At 40.1% G+C, this 20,548-nt stretch overlaps 1 protein-coding gene across 1 annotated transcript in view; it reads right to left on the bottom strand.

The window, feature by feature from the left end:
* The window catches only part of LOC126232175 (neuralized-like protein 4), a 295,692-nt gene that overhangs the window by 108,661 nt on the left and 166,483 nt on the right, over window positions 1-20,548 (bottom strand). Inside the window, exons 18-19 of the mRNA XM_049942472.1 lie at window positions 10,805-10,931; window positions 1,918-2,092 (exon numbers count right to left, since the gene is read on the bottom strand). Coding sequence (XP_049798429.1) covers window positions 1,918-2,092; window positions 10,805-10,931 — 302 coding nt within the window. The remainder of the gene's footprint in view (window positions 1-1,917; window positions 2,093-10,804; window positions 10,932-20,548) is intronic.

Genomic DNA, 20,548 nt, shown 5'->3' with positions numbered 1-20,548 from the left:
GTTTGCACTAGTCTGGCAACGAGTGTGTATTTTACGATTCAGTCCCGCTCTTTTGTTCTCGTCCCATTTACCTGGCGCGGTACTGTCTTCGTACCTCATCTACACAGGATCTGGGATGTTACTTGATAAATTTCAATTTTTACATCGCTTCTATGATTTTCTCCTACGCAATTAAAGTACGACTCGATGAATTTGTCAGTTCGGTCTATAATTTCAAGGAGTTTTTCCACACGTTTAGTAAACATCACAGTACACGTAACAGTGACTTTAGACATCAATAATATATTCTCTTTCATTATTTACAACAGTCTGCCAATGCCGGGGTAACTTTTCGATTCCACGACTGTAGAAATTGTGCAGTTTTGAGGGGAACAATCGTCGAACGATGTTCGGAGCGAATTTTCGTCCGGACTGAAAGTTCCTCGAAGACTGTCGGATAGAGGGCAGATGAGGTGAGACTACGAGGGCGCACGATCAGCCGAATAAGGTGGATGCGGAATGACTTCTCGACCCGACTCCCGTACGGTGTTTCTCGCCAGTCTATCAGAGTGCAGGCAGGCATTACTGTGGAGTAGTGTCGTTTCACACAGTTTTCCCGGTCGTCGTTCTCAGATTGTGTCCGCAAGATGTCTCGGATGTCGACAATAAATGTCAGGAGCGACGATTACACCTCGGGGAAGCAATTTGTACTACACCACACCGTCACTGTTCTGCCAGATATGTACCGTTACTTCTTGCAGATGCCGACAGGCCTTTATAAGGGAAGTTTCTGCTTTGTTTGTGCTCAACCATTCCTTTCTTTCCCTTACCTTAGCATAAAGACACCATTTCTCATCACCGATAATGAAATACAATACTAACGGTCGGTGTCGTTCGAGATCCAATTGACGAAGAGCGACGAGAAGTGGACGTACGGAAACCCACCGACCGTTGTGATTTTTGGCAAGTTATCGGCCGTTTTAGCGAACGACGCACGGGCTGTCGACTGTGTTTTACTTTTTATCTGTCATAGCAATATGATGAAGGATATTTAATTTTTAGTTCCGGACCTCTGCTTCGATGTATTTTATAGACCCTTCTGTGCATCCCCGTTTTTAGCTGTCATCTCTTCCGTCGATCGGGATCGATGTGTAGTCGTTTTTAACTCCTCTCTCTGTCTTCGCGTTTGACAGTTTCCACACGGGAACATACGACACTAGTTGTTTTTGCGCCCTGAAACAAAATGAAACAAAAACTCTATTTTTCAACTTTCTCCACTCCACGTAGATGTCACACGACGGTGGAAGGATCACACGCAATCAGTTTTGCCAGTTCTCGAGTACAATGACGTTAATCGTTGTCAATTAATGCATTTAAACAACCTCTGTCAAGCCCCAAAGGTCTTCCCGAAGGTGGAAATTCACTAACGTCAAAACGACCTCCTCAAAATGCGAAAACCATTTTCTCGCTGTGCTCTGTCCAGTGACATTACCCCCACACACGGCGCAGATGTTTCCGGGTGTCCCCGACTGTCACCTCTCTATCAAACACAAACAGAAGAAAATGTCGGAACTGTTCCGATTTCTCCACTCGGCACTCCATTTGCTAGCATCTCCGGCTCCACTCACTATCTCCAAATGAGTAAATGTAAACCAGAATACTGACATGCAAAAACAAAAATGCTACAAAGTTATCCACCAACCTAATAATTTTATATACTACGACTCTCCGTTTAGTGTGCATTTTGTAGCACTGCAAGACGGGATGTACACTGTGAGACTCAGGTTGTGTGTACGATTTTATCAAAATAGAGTATTTGCCAATTGCAACTGGTGCAGACTCAATCATGTGAAATTTTAGCAACAGTTGTGGAAGTACCAGGAAGAGTATAACAAACAACATTTCTCAAATATCCAAACATATTAGAGCCGCACTCACGTATGAGGTACCAAGTGTCGGCACTGACCGCCGGCAGGGCAGCGACAGGTGGGCAGCCGGGACCACCGGATCCAGATCCGGAGCCGGAGCTGGATGCAGACATCGTGGGCACCAGCGTCGTCACACCCAGCCGCACGGTTCCCGACCAGTGGGGGGCCAGCTCGCGCAAGCAGATCTGTCACACAAAGTTTGTTCTCAGCACTGTGTGTGTGTGTGTGTGTGTGTGTGTGTGTGTGTGTGTGTGTGTGTGTGTGTGTGTGTGAGAGAGAGAGAGAGAGAGAGAGAGAGAGAGAGAGAGAGAGAGAGAGAGAGCGTGTGCCAAATGTGTGGTTTACTTTCATTTTAAACCACCTTCATGCTTGAACTCCTGAGGATAGTATGAGTAAGCTAAAGGGAAAGAAGGATAATGTACAATATGTACAAGAACCAACAGGGAACAATGATAATGGAATACAAACAACAATGTTCTCAGATTAGGAAAGGTGTACGATAGTGTAGTGGTTAATAAAAAAGAAAAGAGAAGAAAAGAAAAGGTTGAAAATGTGAGAAAAATGGTGAATAAAAGGGAGATTTAAAATCGTTAATGACCGTGAAAAAGGGAAAGAACGAAATGCAAATCGGACTTCGTATTACAGAAAAGCTATAGTTGGGGTGGTCCTTGTGGCGTTTTTGAGCAAAAGTTAAACCAATTTCGACTACAAAAATTACTGAAAAGAAACAGAGAATAACAAAATGCAACTGACAGGGGGAAGTGACGTAAATAAATCATCCTTTACCACGTTAACTTGTCTTCTTTCGATCGGCGTCCAGGTCTTCAAAAATCTCCTTCATTTCTGCATGAAAAGTCGGCTCCGAAATCTTGCAATAAGTTTCATTGTCCAGGAATTTCTAATGTACACAAAACCGTCTTGATAGTAAATGCAATTTATTTTACATTGCTTCCCTCCTCCAAATGTCATAACAACTTCCTCAATATGTCTACACATTAAAATCAGATCAAGACTAGCTATTAAGTTTTTTACTTCAGCATCAGATCACGTCTGCCTTAAGCTTCGGCTATCGAGGAAAAAAAAAAAAAAAAAAAAAAAAAAAAAAAAAAAAAAAAAAAAAAGGATAGAAAAACAAAAAAGGGTTACAATTTTAGTATTTTCTATTTTCTCTGCCGTCGAGCGCTCATACCGCTGCGACGGCACAATTCATGTCTGAGGGAAGTCAAAGTCCCGCTACAAAGACTAACGAATAAGTTTTTACGTCTGAAACATACCGAGACTAGCGAATAAGTTTTTATGTCTGAATCTTACCGACATTATCGAATAAGTTAAATTAAGCTTTCGCTCACAAGAGATGATAGTGGGTAGAAAACAAAGAGTTACAATTTTTGTACGTTCATTTTCGGATAAATATTTTCTCTGCCGTCGAGCACTCATACAGCTGTGACGGTATAATTTATATCTGAGGGAACGAGTGTAGCGTGGCGAAATTCAAAGTCCCGCTACAATAGGGATAGCGGCAATCTATACATAGAAGAAAGAATTTTCAAAATGGAAAGTCCCACATTTCCAGCTGCAACTACCGTTCCGCATTCGGAGCCTGTCAATAGCTGTCGTGTGGCCACAGTCGTGTCTGAAACCTTCTCACTTTAATCGTCCGAATACAAATGACAGCCCCACCGATGCAGTGCCCTTTTACACCTCGTGTACGCGATGCTACCGGCATCCGTATATGTGCGTATTGCACTTGTCGCCTCAGTTTATATTCAGATGTATTAAATAACATATTAAAGATTATTACAGAAGTTTACTTCTACAACAAAAAAGTGGCTTCACAAGAGGCAGGTCACGCAGCGATAATATATTTACTGACCTATCTGTCTTTCGTAGCTTTTGAAAAAGCATTAGACAGGGTGGACAGACAGAGCCGGCAGGAAATTACGTATCGCGTATTCTTTTCCATTTATTTTTTAAGACAAAGTTACCTGAAAATAGGAATAGCGCCAGAAGGGATCTGTATTCCAAACAGGAAATACATTAACACTATTATATGCTGACAACATTGTACTAATGGCGAAGACTGAAGATGAACTAGAGAAACTCAATTTAAATGCATATAACTTTAAGGCAATAGTAAATGAAACTGCACCAGTAGGATCCCACGGGAAATAACACAGTCCAAAACAAAACTGTGATTGAAGACAAGATTTTGGAATGAGTTCAGCACTTCGGTTACCTACGAAGCTGTACTAATTTCAATGACAATAAGGATGTATCAAACTACATACGTATCAGAGCTTACGTGCCACTGTAAGTGGAACATTAAAAAACACACGAAAAGAGACAAAAATGATGTTCTACAACGTGACGGCTGTACGTGTTCTGCTGCACAACAGACTCCCGGGTTACGAGGAGGAAGCATTTTAGCTTTCTTCGAGCAGCTCAAACGATATTTTTATGAGCAGTCAAAGGTTGCACAAAGTTAGACTGGATTCCCAATGAAAATATGAGCCAAAAACTGAATATTTTTGCAATAAATCACAAGACAGAAGAACATAAAAACAAACAAAACTGGAAGAAACATCTGGAATGGATGGGAGAAACAAGGATTCCAAAGATGACCTTACACTACAAACTGAAAGGAAAGAGGGAAAATCTTATAATTTCAGAATAGGACCCTTTTTACGCAGGTGTTTTACCGTCTATAGATCTGTTATGCTCATACATCCCTCCCTTCTTTCCCCTCTGCCAGTACCCCTCAGGTTTTCCCCCTCCATCACTCCTCGTTAACTGTTCCACCCTTTCCATTCCCTCCACCAGTTTCCTAATTCTAATTAAAACATAAAAAATAGTTGTGTACCACATATTCTGAGGTGTAGATCTGATACGAAACTCACTCTCTGCTGTGGGGTTCCAACAGCTGTCACCAAGTCCCACATATTGAAAGGTGTCTGTCAATTCTATATCTGTACTTCCATCTATACTCTTCAAATCACTAGGAAATGCACAGCAGAGGGTATATCCTACTGTACCGGTCATTAGGCTTTCTTCTCATCCCGTTGACATACGGAGTGTGGGAAGAATGACTGACTGTATGCCTCTCTCTCTGTGTGTGTGTGTGTGTGTGTGTGTGTGTGTGTGTGTGTGTGTGTGTGTAATTATTCTAATATTATCTCGTTGTGAGAGACACACTATGTGATCAAAAGTATCTGGACACCCCAAAGAACATACGTTTTTCATATTTGGTGCATTGTGCTGCCACCTACTGCCAGGTACTCCATATCAGCGACCTCAGTAGTCATCAGACATCGTGAGAGAGCAGAATGGGGCGCTCCGTGGAACACTCAGACTTCCCACGTGGTCAGGTGATCGGGTGTCACTTGTGTCATACGTCTGTACGCGAGATTTCCACACTCCTAAACATCCCCAGGTCCACTGCTTCTGATGTGATAGTGAAGTGGAAACACGAAGAGACACGTAGAACTCGAGAGCGTACAGGCCGACCTCGTCTGTTGACCGACAGAGACCGCCGACAGTTGAAGAGGATCGTAATGTAGGCAGACATTTATCCACACCGTCACACAGGAATTTCAAACTACATCAGCATCCACTGAAAGTACTACGACAGTTAGGCGAGAGGTGAGAAAACTCGGATTTCGAGGTCGAGTGGCTGTTCATAAGCCGCACATCACGCCTGTAAATGCCAAATGATGCCTCTCTCGGTGTAAGGAGCGTAAAGATTGGACGACTGAACAGTGGAAGAACGTTCTGTGGAGTGAGGAATCACAGTACACAGTGTGGCGATACGATGGCAGGGTGTGGGTATGGCGAATGCCCGGTGAACGTCATCTGCCAGCGTGTGTAGTACCGACAGTAAAATTCGGAAGTGGTGGTGTTACGGAGTGGTCGTGTTTTTCAAGGAGGGGGCTTGCACCCCTAGTTGTTTTCCGTGGCACTATCACAGCTTAGGCCTAAATTGATGTTTTAAGCACCTTCTTGCTTCACACTGTCGAAGAGCAAATCTGAGATGGCGAACGCATCTTTCGACACGAGTGAGTACCTATTCGTAACGCTCGGCCTGTGGTGGAGTGGTTACGTGACAATAATGTCCCTGCAATGGACTGGACTGCACAGACTCCTGACCTGAATTCTATAGAACTCCTTTGGGAATATTTTGGAACGCGGACTTCGTACCGGGCCTCACCGACCGACATCGATCTCTCTCCTCAGAGCAGCACTCCGTGAAGAATGGGCTGCCATTCCCCGAGAAACCTTCCAATACCCGACCGAATGTACGCCTGCGAGAGTGGAAGCTGTCATCGAGGCTGAGGGTGGGCCGACACCGTATTCGATTCCAGAATTACTGACAGAGGACGCCACGTACTTTTAAGTCATTTTCAGGCCAGGCGTCCAGATACGTTTGATCACACAGTGTAACGTAGCGGATTATGGTATACCATTTGAAGCGAGTTCTTAACAGTTGGTTAACAGACTTTGTGGGGATAATCTGCTTCTATCTTCAGGAGTCTTACAGTTCAGTTCCTTTAGTATCACTGTGAAACTCTTCCACGGGTCAAACAAATCTGGGACGATACCTGTTGCCATTCTCTGTATACATTCGATATTCCCTATTAGTCCCATTTGGTACGGACCCCGTACATTTGAGAACTATTCTAGGATGGATCACACGAGTGATTTGTAAGCAATCTCCTTTATAAACTGATTGTACTTCTACACTATTCCACTGAGTTGGCCAATTCCAGCTGTGACTCATTGATATTATAGTCATAGCATGCAACATTTTTCCATTTTCTTAAGTGCACAATTTTTCATTTCTGAACATTTAAAGCAAGTTGCAACTCTTTGCACCAGTTTGAAATCTTATCGAGATCAGACTAAATACTCCTGCAGCTTCTTTCAGACTGCACTACTTCACAGGTAACTGCACCATCTGCAAACCAACGTGAGGCTACTATTAATATTGTCTGTAAGGTCATTAATGTACAACACGAATAGCACGGGTCCCGACAATATTTCCCTGGGGCACACTTGAAGTTACTTCTACATCTAACGATGACTCTCCTTCCGAGATAACACGCTGCATCCCCCCTATGAAAAAGTCGTCAACCCAGTCACAAATTTCACTCAGTACCCCCACAAGATCATACTTTTGACAGTAAGTGTAGGTGTAGTACAAAGTCAAACGCTTTTCAGAAATAAAGAAATACTGCCTCGATCCAAAGCTTTCGGTACGTCGTGCGAGAAAAGTGGAAGTCGGGTTTCACACGATCGACGATTTCGAGATCTGTGCCAGTTGGCACTGAGGAGGTCATTCTGTTCGAGTTATCTCGTTATGTTCGAGCTCAGGATATGTTCCGAGATCCTGCAACAAATTAATGTCGAGGATACTGGATGGAAGTTCTGTGGATCACTTTTACTGTCCTCCTTGTAGATGGGTGTGGCCTGTCTTTTTTTACACAAACTGCACAGCCTGCCTTTCTTTTTGATTACACATTTTTGCACATAATTACTGGGAACATCTCTGTCATCTTTTCTGACCACTCGCCTGTCTACTTCGGTACCCCTGTTATGTGGGAGGTATTTACGTGTCACTGGTGACCTTCGCAGTGGACATATCTGCCAGTGAATGACTAGGGTCTGGTGGTGCAATGAGAGTGCTTTGAACTGGAAGGAAGGAAAGAGTCTGCTGGAAACCGGCAGTTACGAGGAAGCAGTGTACCGAGGCAGTCGGCTTGTCACTTGGCAGCCAATGTGGTGCACGTTATCCCGAATGGAGCTGCACCTTATTGTGAGTTTCTACAGGCAGGCTGTGCCGGATCAGAAGAGGCCAGTCAAAAGTTATTCGTATCGGATGAGCTGGGGTCCGAAATTTTTGTTGCCACTCAGTTGAAGAGAGGCTGCACCACTAATTTTGAAAAAGTGAGGTATATTTTTGAACTGATTTGAGTAGCACATGTTGCTCCTCCATATGTATTATTCTTACAAGGAGAGACCCCAGCCGTCAGTCCGACATTTTTGAAACCACCTATACGATGACGTCGGTTAAGATCTCAGGTATCGCACCCAGCAGCCATTCGACCTAGTGAGTTCTCTTTTGTGAGTAATCGTGAGGAAAAAGTTGGGAAATTTATGTGAGACTGTGTAGTGCTAAAAGAGAAGGATTATGTAAACTGGTTGCATGGAGTAATGGTTAGGGTAATGTCTCCACAATCATGGGTTCAAATCTCATCAGGTGCCTTAAATTTTTTTACCATTAAATATTTATCAAAATGACATCGATCATTATTTTTATTCAATGAATTGGTATAAATGTAGCTTTTTATTTCTATTCCTTTGTCACATTTTAAAAACTGTATGAATTTTTTCATTTGTTCTCATTTTTTCTTTATACCATCCTTTCTACAATCTGAATTTTTGGGAATGCAAATTTAATTATACCTATTTATTATAATATTTAAATATCTGAAGATGCAGATCTACTGGTAAAAAAGACAAAATAATCTGTTTATATTGACTGTCCAATAGTGTCAATGTATTTTCCATTACAAGACATCCTTTTTTTTTTTTTTTTTTTTTTTTGGAGGTTATCATCATACAAATATTAAAAACATAGCCTAAATTCAAATTGCACTATATATAGAATACGGGAGATGAAGATTTAAACAAAATAAGGTATTATAAGCAAAACAAAATTCAAGGAAAATGAGGAATAAAAACAATGACTGCAATAACACGGATGAAAAAATAGGATGATAAAGCGAAAGCAATTAAATCAAAATTACTACACGAGATTGATTAAAATCACACGAACAAATATTTCAAATGCAAAAAAAAAAAAAATGATAGGAAGAAAAATGAGAGCAAATTAAGAAGCTGATACGGTTAAATGACATGACAAAGCAACACAACACGTAAGTGTTACAGCAATGCTTCGGGCACTCCAATGGGAATTCCCAGAGGGAAGGCGATGTTCTTTTTGAGAAACACTATTGAGAAAATTTAGAGACCTGCCATTTGAAGCTGGCTGCGAAACAATTCTAGTGCTGTCGACGTACATTGCGTGTAAGGACTACGAAGATGAGACACGAGAAATTAGGGCTAATGTGGAGGCACGCAGACAGTCACGTCTCCCTCGCTCTATTTGTGAGTGGAACAGGAAAAGAAACAACTAGTAGTAATACCAGAGAAGCAAAGTTGCTACTCACCATATAACAGAGATGCCGAGTTGTGATAGACACAATAAAAATGTAGCGGGACTTTGAATTTTGCCGCACTACACTCGTTCCCTCAGATATAAATTATACCATCGCAGCGGTACGAGCGCTCGACGGCAGAGAAAATATATAAGAAAATGAAGGTACTAAAATTGTAATGCTTTTTGTTTTCTACGTGCTATTGTCACTTGTGAGCGAAAGCTTAATTTAACTTATTCACTAGTCTCGGTATGATTCAGATGTAAAAACTTATTCGTTTGCAGACATATAGCACTGTGGAAGCTTGTATGAAATTTGGAGGACGGAAGCAGCCGTAAAATACATTGCATCCAACATCAAGATGGTTTTAATTTGTAGGCATTAGTAATTCCCGGACAATGAAATTTACTGCAAGATTTTGGAGCAGGTACGACTTTTCACGGAGAAATGAAGGAGGAGATTGTTGGAGAACAAGACCTGGACACCGCAGGAGAGAAGACGTGTTAACACGGTAAAGGACGAACTCTTATCTACGCCCTTTCCCCCTGTAAATCACATTTTGTTATTCTCTGTTCTCTTTCAAATAATTTTTGTAGTGGAGATTGGTTTGACTTTTGCTCAGAAACGCCACAAGGACCACCCCAACAATAGCTTTTCCAAATCACGAAGTCCGATAGCTTTTCTGTAATACGGAGTCCGATTTGCATTTCATTCTTTCCCTTTTTCAAGGTCATTAACGATTTTAAAACCCCCTTTTTATTCACCATTTCTTCCCACATTTTCAACCTTTTCTTTTCTTTTTTATTAACCACATCAACTGGCGACCGTGACAGGACCAATTGTCGCACCCTGGAGTAGTTTCCAGGCATTTCCTGTCTCCCCTCGGTCCGAATGGCAGGGTGCGGGTGGGCACGCCTCGTCTGCAGTCGGGCTCCCCAACTCCTCAACTACGTCAGTGTGGGGCGCTCCACCCGGCAGTCGTAAGCCGTATTTGCGGGGGGAGGAATGCGGTACCGACATTCGGTACCGCGCTCTTTAGGGGTCGCAGTTATCGACCGCGGTCCGTACTAGTATCGCCGGACCCGCGAGTCGAGACTAGCGCCGCTCTGCGGCTCGCGACATGTCTCTGGCGTGCGCTCGGCCACTCTCGCTCGGGACGTCGACTAGGAAAGTAGTACAGTCTACAGCTGATAGGAAGCAACCTGTAACAAGGTGCTCAGTTAAAGTACGGCCTATTTGATGCCTCTGTAACTATCTGTTTGTAATTACATTCCTCCTGACTACGAAGACTCCTGTACCACAAGTCAAGTACAATATATTATTCTTTACCGAAGACTTCTAATTGTTTTCATCACTGTAGACCCAGAGCACGCAGCCAGATCCTCATCGACTTCACTGACAAACCTGCTGTATATGCAAAGAGGAATTGTACGTTTCTATTTAGCTTCGGCCACCAGTCATTCGCATCGGTGAAGATTCGTTCGTCGTCGTCGTAACTTCTACTGCGGTGGAATTTTACAACTTACTACGCGGTGGGAAAAAATTTGTTCGAGGAAATGGAGACTGGGTTAAAAAGTCAGAGAAGATTGTATCAGATAGCTCAATACACACGGATCGTCTGTAACATAATAATTTATATTTACAGCAACGGATCGGCGCTCGTAAATTTTACGAGAAACTTACCTCGAATGTTTCATCGGGTTGTAGGGGGTCGGAAGAAAACACCAGGGCGTGCGAGTAGCCACGCAGTCGGGTGGCGACTGTGCCGCCGGACCGCAGTACTACGTTCTTCCCGCTGGCACCACCAAACCTGGGAAATGGAAAGACACCGACCCGGTTACGTAGCTGCTGGGGGTTTCAGAGCTTCACGAAAATCAGACTTATAATACTGAGGTGACCAGAATGTAATGTTATTTTTCTGCATTACCGTGTATACACAAATAATTGGTGTGACTGAATTATGTGGAGTTGGCTTTAATTTGTTTTTGTGCTCTCTCTCTCTCTCTCTCTCTCTCTCTCTCTCTCTCTGTGTGTGTGTGTGTGTGTGTGTGTGTGTGTCACTCGTTACGTGTATTGCTGTTTAAGCACAGCTTTGGATGCCTGATTTTCATACTCATCTGGTGGTTGCAGGATGGATGTCCGGCCTCTTCAAGAACAATGACTGAATCAGTTTTCCCTTTTCCTCACTTCTCACACACCTTCCTGGTGTATGTCCACAGGAGTTGTCCACGACTGACACGTTACATAAATTCAGCAACACACAAGGAGACATTGCCAAACGTGCACCGGCCGGTCGACCGCAAAGTCACTGTCCGTCCACTTTTCAGGATTTGCTCTCGTCGACACGCCGTTCACCGATATTTCTGGAGTAGCTTTCCTCTTAAATATCGTGTAGGGTTGCAGCTTTGACGTATCGCCCATTACAGACGCCACTGTACACATATGCTTCTCACTGCCACCAGTTTGTTATAGTGACGCCGGATTCCCCTTTCGACGCGCATTACAGATTTGCAATAGAACGTAGGAACGTTCACGGCACAAATTTATCACGTATCCGTGAATATACACTACTTTTTGCTCCTAACTGCTGTGGTGTTACCTTCTTTATTATCTTCTTCTCATTATCTATTGAAACAACATTGCCTTGTAATGTAATTTTAATTTTTCACCAAAAGCACATTCAACACAGCGGGAAAATACACGTCTTTCGTATCAAGACAAGAGAGAGAGACCTCCATTCGTTCTTAAAAAAAAAAAACAAAAAACTACGCAAAAGTAAAAAAAAAGAACAAAATTATTTATAAAATCGGTCGCTGGCGCAGCGCTCTTCTGCGTGCGCGATCGTAAAATATAACTTTGTATTGGCAGAGGCGCGGAAGTCAAAGTACCATTACAATGCCTCCTCTACTGACACGCTCCGCAAGCGAGCGTGGCAGTATAGAAAATTTACATACATATATGAGAAAATAAGAAATTTACATATTACAAAAAAATATTTCTGAGCACAATGTTCTTTGCATATCAGTCTTTGTATACAGTCTTTTTGGTGTGTACCTTCTTTAGGAGTCGTAACATTAATGTCTTTGAATTGCAGCGTATTATCGTTGCTTAGCACAGCGTTTGAATTCAGTTCACACGATTCGTGTTTACAATGGAATTAATTCGAACAATAAATGTTTCTATTATGTTGCTCCAATGTCTTTAAACGTAGTATCGGATTCTGAGTGTGTGTGTACTGCCTGGATCTCTTGCGTGTGACTTGAAAAAATCCAAAGTTTGTTCAATGTGTCAACACGAAAATGTGATCTCCAGCAGTTGAATTTTGGTGGCGTCTACCGGGGTATAAATGGTCAATGAGGGCACAGGAAACACCTCACTGCCTACGACAGGTGATGAGCTTGTCTTTTACACCAACCTGAAGACCTGCCGGCTTCCACAACACCATACACTTCAAAGCATATTGACACTACGTAAATATTGCTTGACCAGTGTTCCATCACGTTGGTTTCTTCTTTGCATTTTCAGTTCAATTTATATGAATCATGTGCTACATGCACAAGTCCTTTGCAGCTCATTAACATCTCCTTAAAATACATTTCTTGATATACTAAGTACATAAATATACAAATATTTACAATTAATCATTACATGAGATACATTGTTGTCATACAGTACATATACAGAATTAAATGAAAAATATAGTAAATTTTTACGTTACATTCAATACCATTGTGCTGACATGTGAATTACATTACATTCAGATTGCAATATACACTTTATTTATTTTATTTGTTAGCTCTCCCCCCCCCCCCCCCCCCCACCAGCGTGCAAGACGTGGATGTAATAACTTGCATGATAGCAGGAAAGAAAGAGCTTGATGATCAGTATAAAGCTTAGTACGTTTTCCCCATAGAAAGTAGCGAAACTTGCGAAACGCCCATACTGTGGCAAGTGTTTCGCGCTCGGTCACTGAATATGACTTTTCGCATTCAGTGAGCGTGCGGCTAGCAAAACTTATAGGTTTGATGACTGTTTGTTCATCTTCTACATGAATTTGGAATAAAAATGCTCCGAGCCCATAGGAACTTGCATCTGTTACTAGGCAAAAGTCTGACGTCATGTCAGGATGACATAACAACGGTGCATTAACTAAAGCATTCTTAATCGCTTCAAAATCTATCTGACAGAACTCTGTCCATTTCCAAATATTATTTCTTTTGAGTAAAGATAGAAGATGTGGACTGTTAAGAAGGTGGTAGGGTACAAATTTCCTGAAGAATGAAGATAGACCAAGAAAGGCTTTGAGTTGTTTACGATTCTGTGGGGATGGAAAATTCTTTATTGCATCAATTTTTCTTGAGTCTGGATAAATGCCTTCAGTTGATATGATGTGACCAAGGAATTTGATTTCTCTCCTCCCTAATTTCGTCTTTCATAAATTGATATTGACACCTGCATCAGAAAATTTAGTCAGAAGTTGCTTCAAAAGATTAACATGTTCTTCCCAAGTAGTGGTGGCAATGACAATGTCGTCAACATAAACTGTGATTTGCGATAACAATTGTGGTCCAAGAACAGCATCTAAGGCTTCAATAAATACTCCAGCACTCACTCGTAGACCAAAGGGTAGAACACAAAATTTATAACTACGTCCCTCACATAGAAATGCAGTGTATTTACGACTGTTTTTATGGAGGTTCACCTGCCAAAATGATGAGCGGAGATCAATATTGGTTAAATAGTGTACATTATGAAATTTTAAAAGTTGTTCTTCCAAATTTATAGGTCGTGTGTTGATTGGGATTATAACTTTGTTAATTTCTCGTACGTCCAGCACTAACCTTACACTACCATCCTCTTTATTAACTGCTAGGATCGGACTGCAATATGGTGAATGTGACCTTTCAATGATACCCCAAGCTTGCATTTTTTCAATCTCTTTCAAAACTGCGGGTTTCTTTGACCAAGGAATATTATAATATGTTCTACAGTATGTTTTGTGTGGTTTAACATCCATCTCATAAGTATAGCCTCTAATAATTCCAGGTTTCTCCACAAATACCTCAGCAAATTGCTGCAAAACTTGAAGTAATTAAAGTTGTTGTTCCTTCGTCAGATATTCAGATTCTGTGCATTTCTCATATAAATTATTAGGTTTAATTCCCTGAGATACAGCTTCATTAAAAGTTAAATCACATATGTTTATTGCTGGTGGATACAGAAAATGTAACTGTTCAAATTTACCTTGTTTACTGTTTAAGTTTTTACCCTGTGTTAACTCTATTGTCAGTTGTTGTTGGTTTACGGTTAAATGACATTTCCCTTTCCCTAAATCTATGATTGCTTGATATTCATTCAAAAAGTCAATTCCTAATATGCAATGCATAACTAATTTGTCTACTACCAGAAAACTGTAATTGAGTGGTATATTTGAAAATGTGAAGTTAATTAGCACTTGAAATTTCACATTCTTTGATTTGTTACCGGTGGCACTTATAATGTGACAATTCTGTACTGGCAATGTTTGTATGTTCATTATTTGTTTGAGTTCATTATATAAGGACATTGAAATGACACTTGCTGCTGCTCCTGTATCTAACATTACTTCCACTTCATAACTACCAATCATAACTCGTGTTATAGCCTGAATAATCTTCTTTGTTTTACTGGTACTATTAAAATCTACATCCTGATATAATTCGTTTTCTATTTTCTTACTGTCATCATATCGGAGAAAACAAATCGTCGGTTCCGTTGCGCTCTGCTCCCTATTGACCGTAACTCGAGCGCTTAGCTCGGTCGTCGTTCGTTTTCCGGCAAATTCGGTTGTTGCTGCAGGTTGGGTTCATTGCCCAACTCAATAATATTTACATTTCTGTCGCGCGTCACCCAAGTATCAGCTGTTTGGTTGTTGACATTACCCCGCGTCGCATTGGGAGTTCCGTTAGGTACAAATTGAGGGTTGCTGTATTGCCTGTGTCGTGGCGGTTGTCCATTGTGATTTCCCCATACATTATTTCGCCTATGACTGTAACTGGTATTGTCATTACTGTTATTCCTGCAATACATGTTTGGGTGTTGTTGGATGTTGTTTCTCTGAAAATATCCTGGATGGTACCTGTTATCGTCTCTTCTTTGATCTCTATAATTTCGGTTCGTTCTTCTGTTGTTATTTTGAATATAACTGTTATTGTTCTGATTGTAATTACTGTTCGGATAACCATTATAGTAATAATTACTGTTTCCTTGCCAATGCTGCGAGTTGTTTCTCCTAATATTGAATGGATTTGTCCCAGTGTAGTGCGAATTGTTTCTTTGAGTGTTTTGTTGTGGTGTCGGAGGCGGATTCCAATAGCCTCTGTCATTTCTGTTGTGCGTACGCGAATTGCTTGGATGGATCGGATACAATTGATTCAAATTCCTGATCTCATCTCTGTAAACAACATCTATCTCATCAACATAACTGAAAAAATTCTTTATGTTGTCCTCGGACACTCCTATTAATTTATCACGGTAAGGAAATAGTAAGTGGCTTTTAAGTGTTCTAATTACGTCTGGTAAATCTGCTGGTTTTGTCCAATATAATGTTTTGTCTAGGTAACGTTCAAAGTATTGTCGTAAAGTCTCTTTCTTCGGGTTGTAAATTTCTGGATTGTATACTTCTCGTTTTAAACTTTGCTGTTCTGTGATCGACCAGAATTCCTCAAGAAATGCTTGTTCAAACTGTTCAAATGTTAAACATTGTCTTTTAATTGCTGCTCCCCACTTGGCTGCTCTTCCACGTAACAAATTTGTAACATATCGAATTTTGTCGGCCTCCAACCAATGTCTCGGGAAAATACCATCAAAAGAGCGGATGAAAACAATCGGATGCACTTTGTCTTTCTCATCACATGAAAATGTCTGAAAGTATCCATGTCGTACTAATGTTTCATCAGCTACTCCCGATGGTATTGTGGGTCCTGTATTTTGTGTCAAACTGTGCATAGTATGTGGTGATGTCTGATAGTAATTTTGATCTTGTGGTAGCATTGAAAATGGTTCATTGGGATTTGTGTCACTCATTGGTAATTCTATTTTCGGCTGTGTGGTGGGTCTAGCATTATTATGATTCTCATTTATGTTTTTGTTGTCTGTTATGGGTTTTGGTATCACTGACGAACTTGGTATTACATTCTCATTAAGTTTACGTACCTCTTTCTGAATATTATCTGTTTCTCCCTTTACTTATTCCTTTGTCTTATCTAAAATGATCTGTGTCATTGTCTCAAACTTCTCATCTAAATAATCATCACATAATTTGCATTCATGTACAAGTTTTTCTGCTAGAGTTGTGTCATTCTTTAAAGATGCTACATCTGCTCTGTCTTCAAGCTTTTCTAACTTTTCCTGTAAGGATTTCTGCTCCAATGTTACATCATTTAATCTGTCTGAAAGGTCTGTAATCGTCAGGTCTAAGTGTTCTTGGTTTGTTTTTACGGAATTGTGTGACTGTCGTAATTCGTCAACTTGGGTACTGGTTTCTGTTGTTCAAAAACTACTGTTAACAATTTCTCATTACATCGTTGTAAGTCAGTTTTTGTCTCGTCACTGAATTCCACAAATACCTTTTCTTGTCTCGTAACCTTGTCTGATAAATCAGTAAATTTCCTTCCAAGACTACTGGTGGTTTCTGTCAAGTCGGCAATTTGTCTCGATTGTTTTTCAAAATTTTGTTTTATGTCCCGTGTCAGTTCATCGAATTTAGTGTCAAATCTTTTGTCTAAAGTGTCAAATTTTCTGTTTTGGTCACCAAGTAACCTCAGAATCTGGTTGAGCATGTCAGAGTCCTGTGTCTTAGTTTCGTCATTTTTGCGTGTCTGATTGATGTCTGGTTCTGAAGTTGACGATGTCAATGTCACGTTTTGTCGCGTAGTACTCACTCTCCATTCGCCTGTATATCTGTTTAAATATAGGGGTTGTTGTCTTAATCGATCCGGTAAAATTATGTCTTGAACATCCTCCCTATTAAGCTCAATATTCATTTGACTGTCGGACATGTTTTGCAATGTGTCACTTTCACTAAGCTCGTCCGCGGAAACAATTTCTACGCGTCTAGCGTCCATCTTGCGATTTTCATAATTAATTGCAAATAAAATTTTCCAATGGTAAAAAATTTTTTTTTAAATATGATGTTGAAATCTGAAATTTCTCTTATGGAAATGGATATTTCTATATAATTTCTAATTAGAAATGGAATTATTAAACTGGTACTGTAATTTCCCTCTCACAAATAAATGACTGTGAATATGCTCTTCACTCACCATTTCCAATAATAGTAGTAAATCAATTTTAACTACAATTTGAAAAAATAATTTCGAAATAAATGGATCGGAATAAAGGAAGTACAGATGGCTGCTTGAAACTGGAAAAATGTAAATTTCTGTACTCACCAATTTTTTTCAGTCTTATGTTGCAAATGTAGCGTTAAATATAGTTTTCAATCCAAAATTTTTTCTCTCGCGTCCGTGCAAATTATTTTATGGAACGTTATCCTTTTCCCATTTTTTTTTTTACCAAATTAATTTCCTCAGCATGAAAATGAAAATTAACACAAATTAATAACAGGGAAAACAATATTGTTGTAAATTTCATGCATGTAACATTACAATTGAAATGAATGAGACTTAGTCCAAATTCATTTTCTGATGCTATTAAGTGGTTAAAATTAGATAAAATGTCCAAAATTTATAATAACTGCACTTGTATCAAATCCAAACTGCACTTGTATCAAATCCAAACTGCACTTGTATCAAATCCGATCCGAAGATTGCAAGTCCTGTCACTAGGACGCCAATTGTGGTGTTACCTTTTTATCATCTTCTTCTCATTATCTATTGAAACAACATTGCCTTGTAATGTAATTTTAATTTTTCACCAAAAGCACATTCAACACAGCGGGAAAATACACGTCTTTCGTATCAAGACAAGAGAGAGAGACCTCCATTCGTTCTTAAAAAAAAAAAAAAAAAAAACAAAAAGCTACGCAAAAGTAAAAAAAAAAAGAACAAAATTATTTATAAAATCGGTCGCTGGCGCAGCGCTCTTCTGCGTGCGCGATCGTAAAATATAACTTTGTATTGGCGGAGGCGCGGAAGTCAAAGTACCATTACACTGCCCATAAGCCATTGAGCGACGGTAGTTTTCCTCTGGAAGACACTTCCGTTTCAACTGAAAACACTCGACAGACTGCCCCCAGGCTAGATTTGATAACGAGAACTTGTAGCCGTAATTGACAAATTACTATGCAGTTAATGCTTCATTTCTAACCTGCTATTGACACGTCACAGATTGAGGCCGCAACATAGTACGACGGGATTTATTTCCAGAAGCACAGCAGTACCAAACTTACGACAAAAAATCTGTGCACCCAGTTTCTCATCCTTAAATTCGGGAAAAAATATGCACAAATTATTTGTGTGGATATGGTAAATTAAAACAGATAAATTTTTAACAATTTTTTTTTATTTTTAATTGATACTGTAATTGCCCTTATTCCCAATAACCTTTTTCCATATAGTGTGCAAATTTAAATGCCAGATCTATAAAAATCAATTTTTTGGACACCATCCAAATGTTCGAATTTTTGACACTCGGGAAATGTTGTAGCCATCGCAACAAATGGAAATCCAAAAATGCGGTATCGGGTGATCACACCCGAATTCATTAATTTTTTTCCCCAAAGTTCGTGTCACACACTGCCATTTTGAACTACCGTGTTGTGGAATAGTACCCCTCCTGTTGACAACTGCTGGGTGCTTTTCAATTAAACATTGATTTACTCCATCCAGTTGTTCACAGCACAGGTTTGGACACACTGACCACTCTTCCTGCTCAATGAAAGACGAATACTGGTGCATTATCTACATCTACATTTATACTCTGCAAACCAATGTGAAGCACACGGCAGAGGATAGTCAACACAGTACTACACGTCAGGAAAAATAAGTGCTCTAGTGCCTCCTGAAATGTATCGAGGGACAGGCAAAATTACGTTAATGAAGTAACTTCTCCTAGTCTCCGGTGTATTTTATGCATGACGCAATACAGGTGATCACTTCATTCAGTACGGATTTTATCTAACAGATGGAGACCTTTTGCGTTATTGTTGCAACCGTGACATTGTATAACATACAGCAATAAAGCTTCGTCAACTCATTTTAAATGACAGCATAAGCAAAATAGAGATTTACGTAAGATTTCTGCAAAGACAAAAGTTATTTAAACTACTAATCACATACTTTAATGGGAACACTACGGTCTACTGATGTAAGAATGACTATTCTATTGAAAAACTAATTCTTTCAAAAACATTGTCTACAAAAGAAACTTTCAAATTATAGAAACACCGAATATAAATTTTACATTAAGTTAAAAGATATTAATTTAAGTAACAAATACTACTCTTTTGTACCATTAAGCTGCCAAAAATGCGGTGCGAGCAACTAGGTTACAGACAGACACAAGACATGCCTACTGCAGCTTTAGTCAGTCATGTTTTCTGTGTGCTCAGATGTTATTCAGTGGTTCAGGTGTTTAGTTAAGATAATCCATGAACTATCAACACACACAAAGATAAGTACATTCACTTCATACTTGTAATTATTTCTTTCCAGCTGTAAGCATGTGGTGCAACATTGGTTTGAAGTTACACAAAAAATGCACTTTTAATCATGAAAGCTGAACTTAACGGTTACAGCTTGTCTGCTAAGGAATATTACGTGCTGTAATTAGCTTACACGTGAAACTTCCTGGCAGATTAAAAATGTGTGTCACGGGCACACACAGGAGATGAGGTGCTGGCATAACTAAAGCAGTGAGTACGGGTTGTGAGTCATGCTTGGGTAGTTCAGTTGGCAGAACACTTGCCTGCAAAAAGCAAAGGTCCCTAGTTTGAGTCTCAACCTGGCACACAGTTTTAGTCTGCCATGAAATTTCATATCAGTCCATACCGGGTGATCAAAAAGTCAGTATAAATTTGAAAACTGAATAAATCACAGAATAATGTAGATAGAGAGGTACAAATTGACACACATGCTTGGAATGACATGGGGTTTTATTATAACAAAAAAAAAAAAAAAAAAAATATATATATATATATATATATATATATATACAAACGTTCAAAAAATGTCCGACAGATGGCGCTTCATCTGATGAGAATAGCAGTAATTAGCATAACAAAGTAAGAAAAAGCAAAGATGATGTTCTTTACAGGAAATGCTCAATATGTCCACCATCATTCCTCAACAACAGCTGTAGTCGAGGAATAATGTTGTGAACAGCACTGTAAAGCATGTCCGGAGTTACGGCGAGGCATTGGCGTTGGATGTCGTCTTTCAGCATCCCTAGAGATGTCGGTCGATCACGATACACTTGTGACTTCAG

Source organism: Schistocerca nitens, unplaced genomic scaffold (genome assembly GCF_023898315.1).
Source record: "Schistocerca nitens isolate TAMUIC-IGC-003100 unplaced genomic scaffold, iqSchNite1.1 HiC_scaffold_465, whole genome shotgun sequence".
NCBI classification, from domain to species: Eukaryota; Metazoa; Arthropoda; class Insecta; order Orthoptera; family Acrididae; genus Schistocerca; species Schistocerca nitens.
This window is presented reverse-complemented; position numbering and strand designations above follow the sequence as displayed.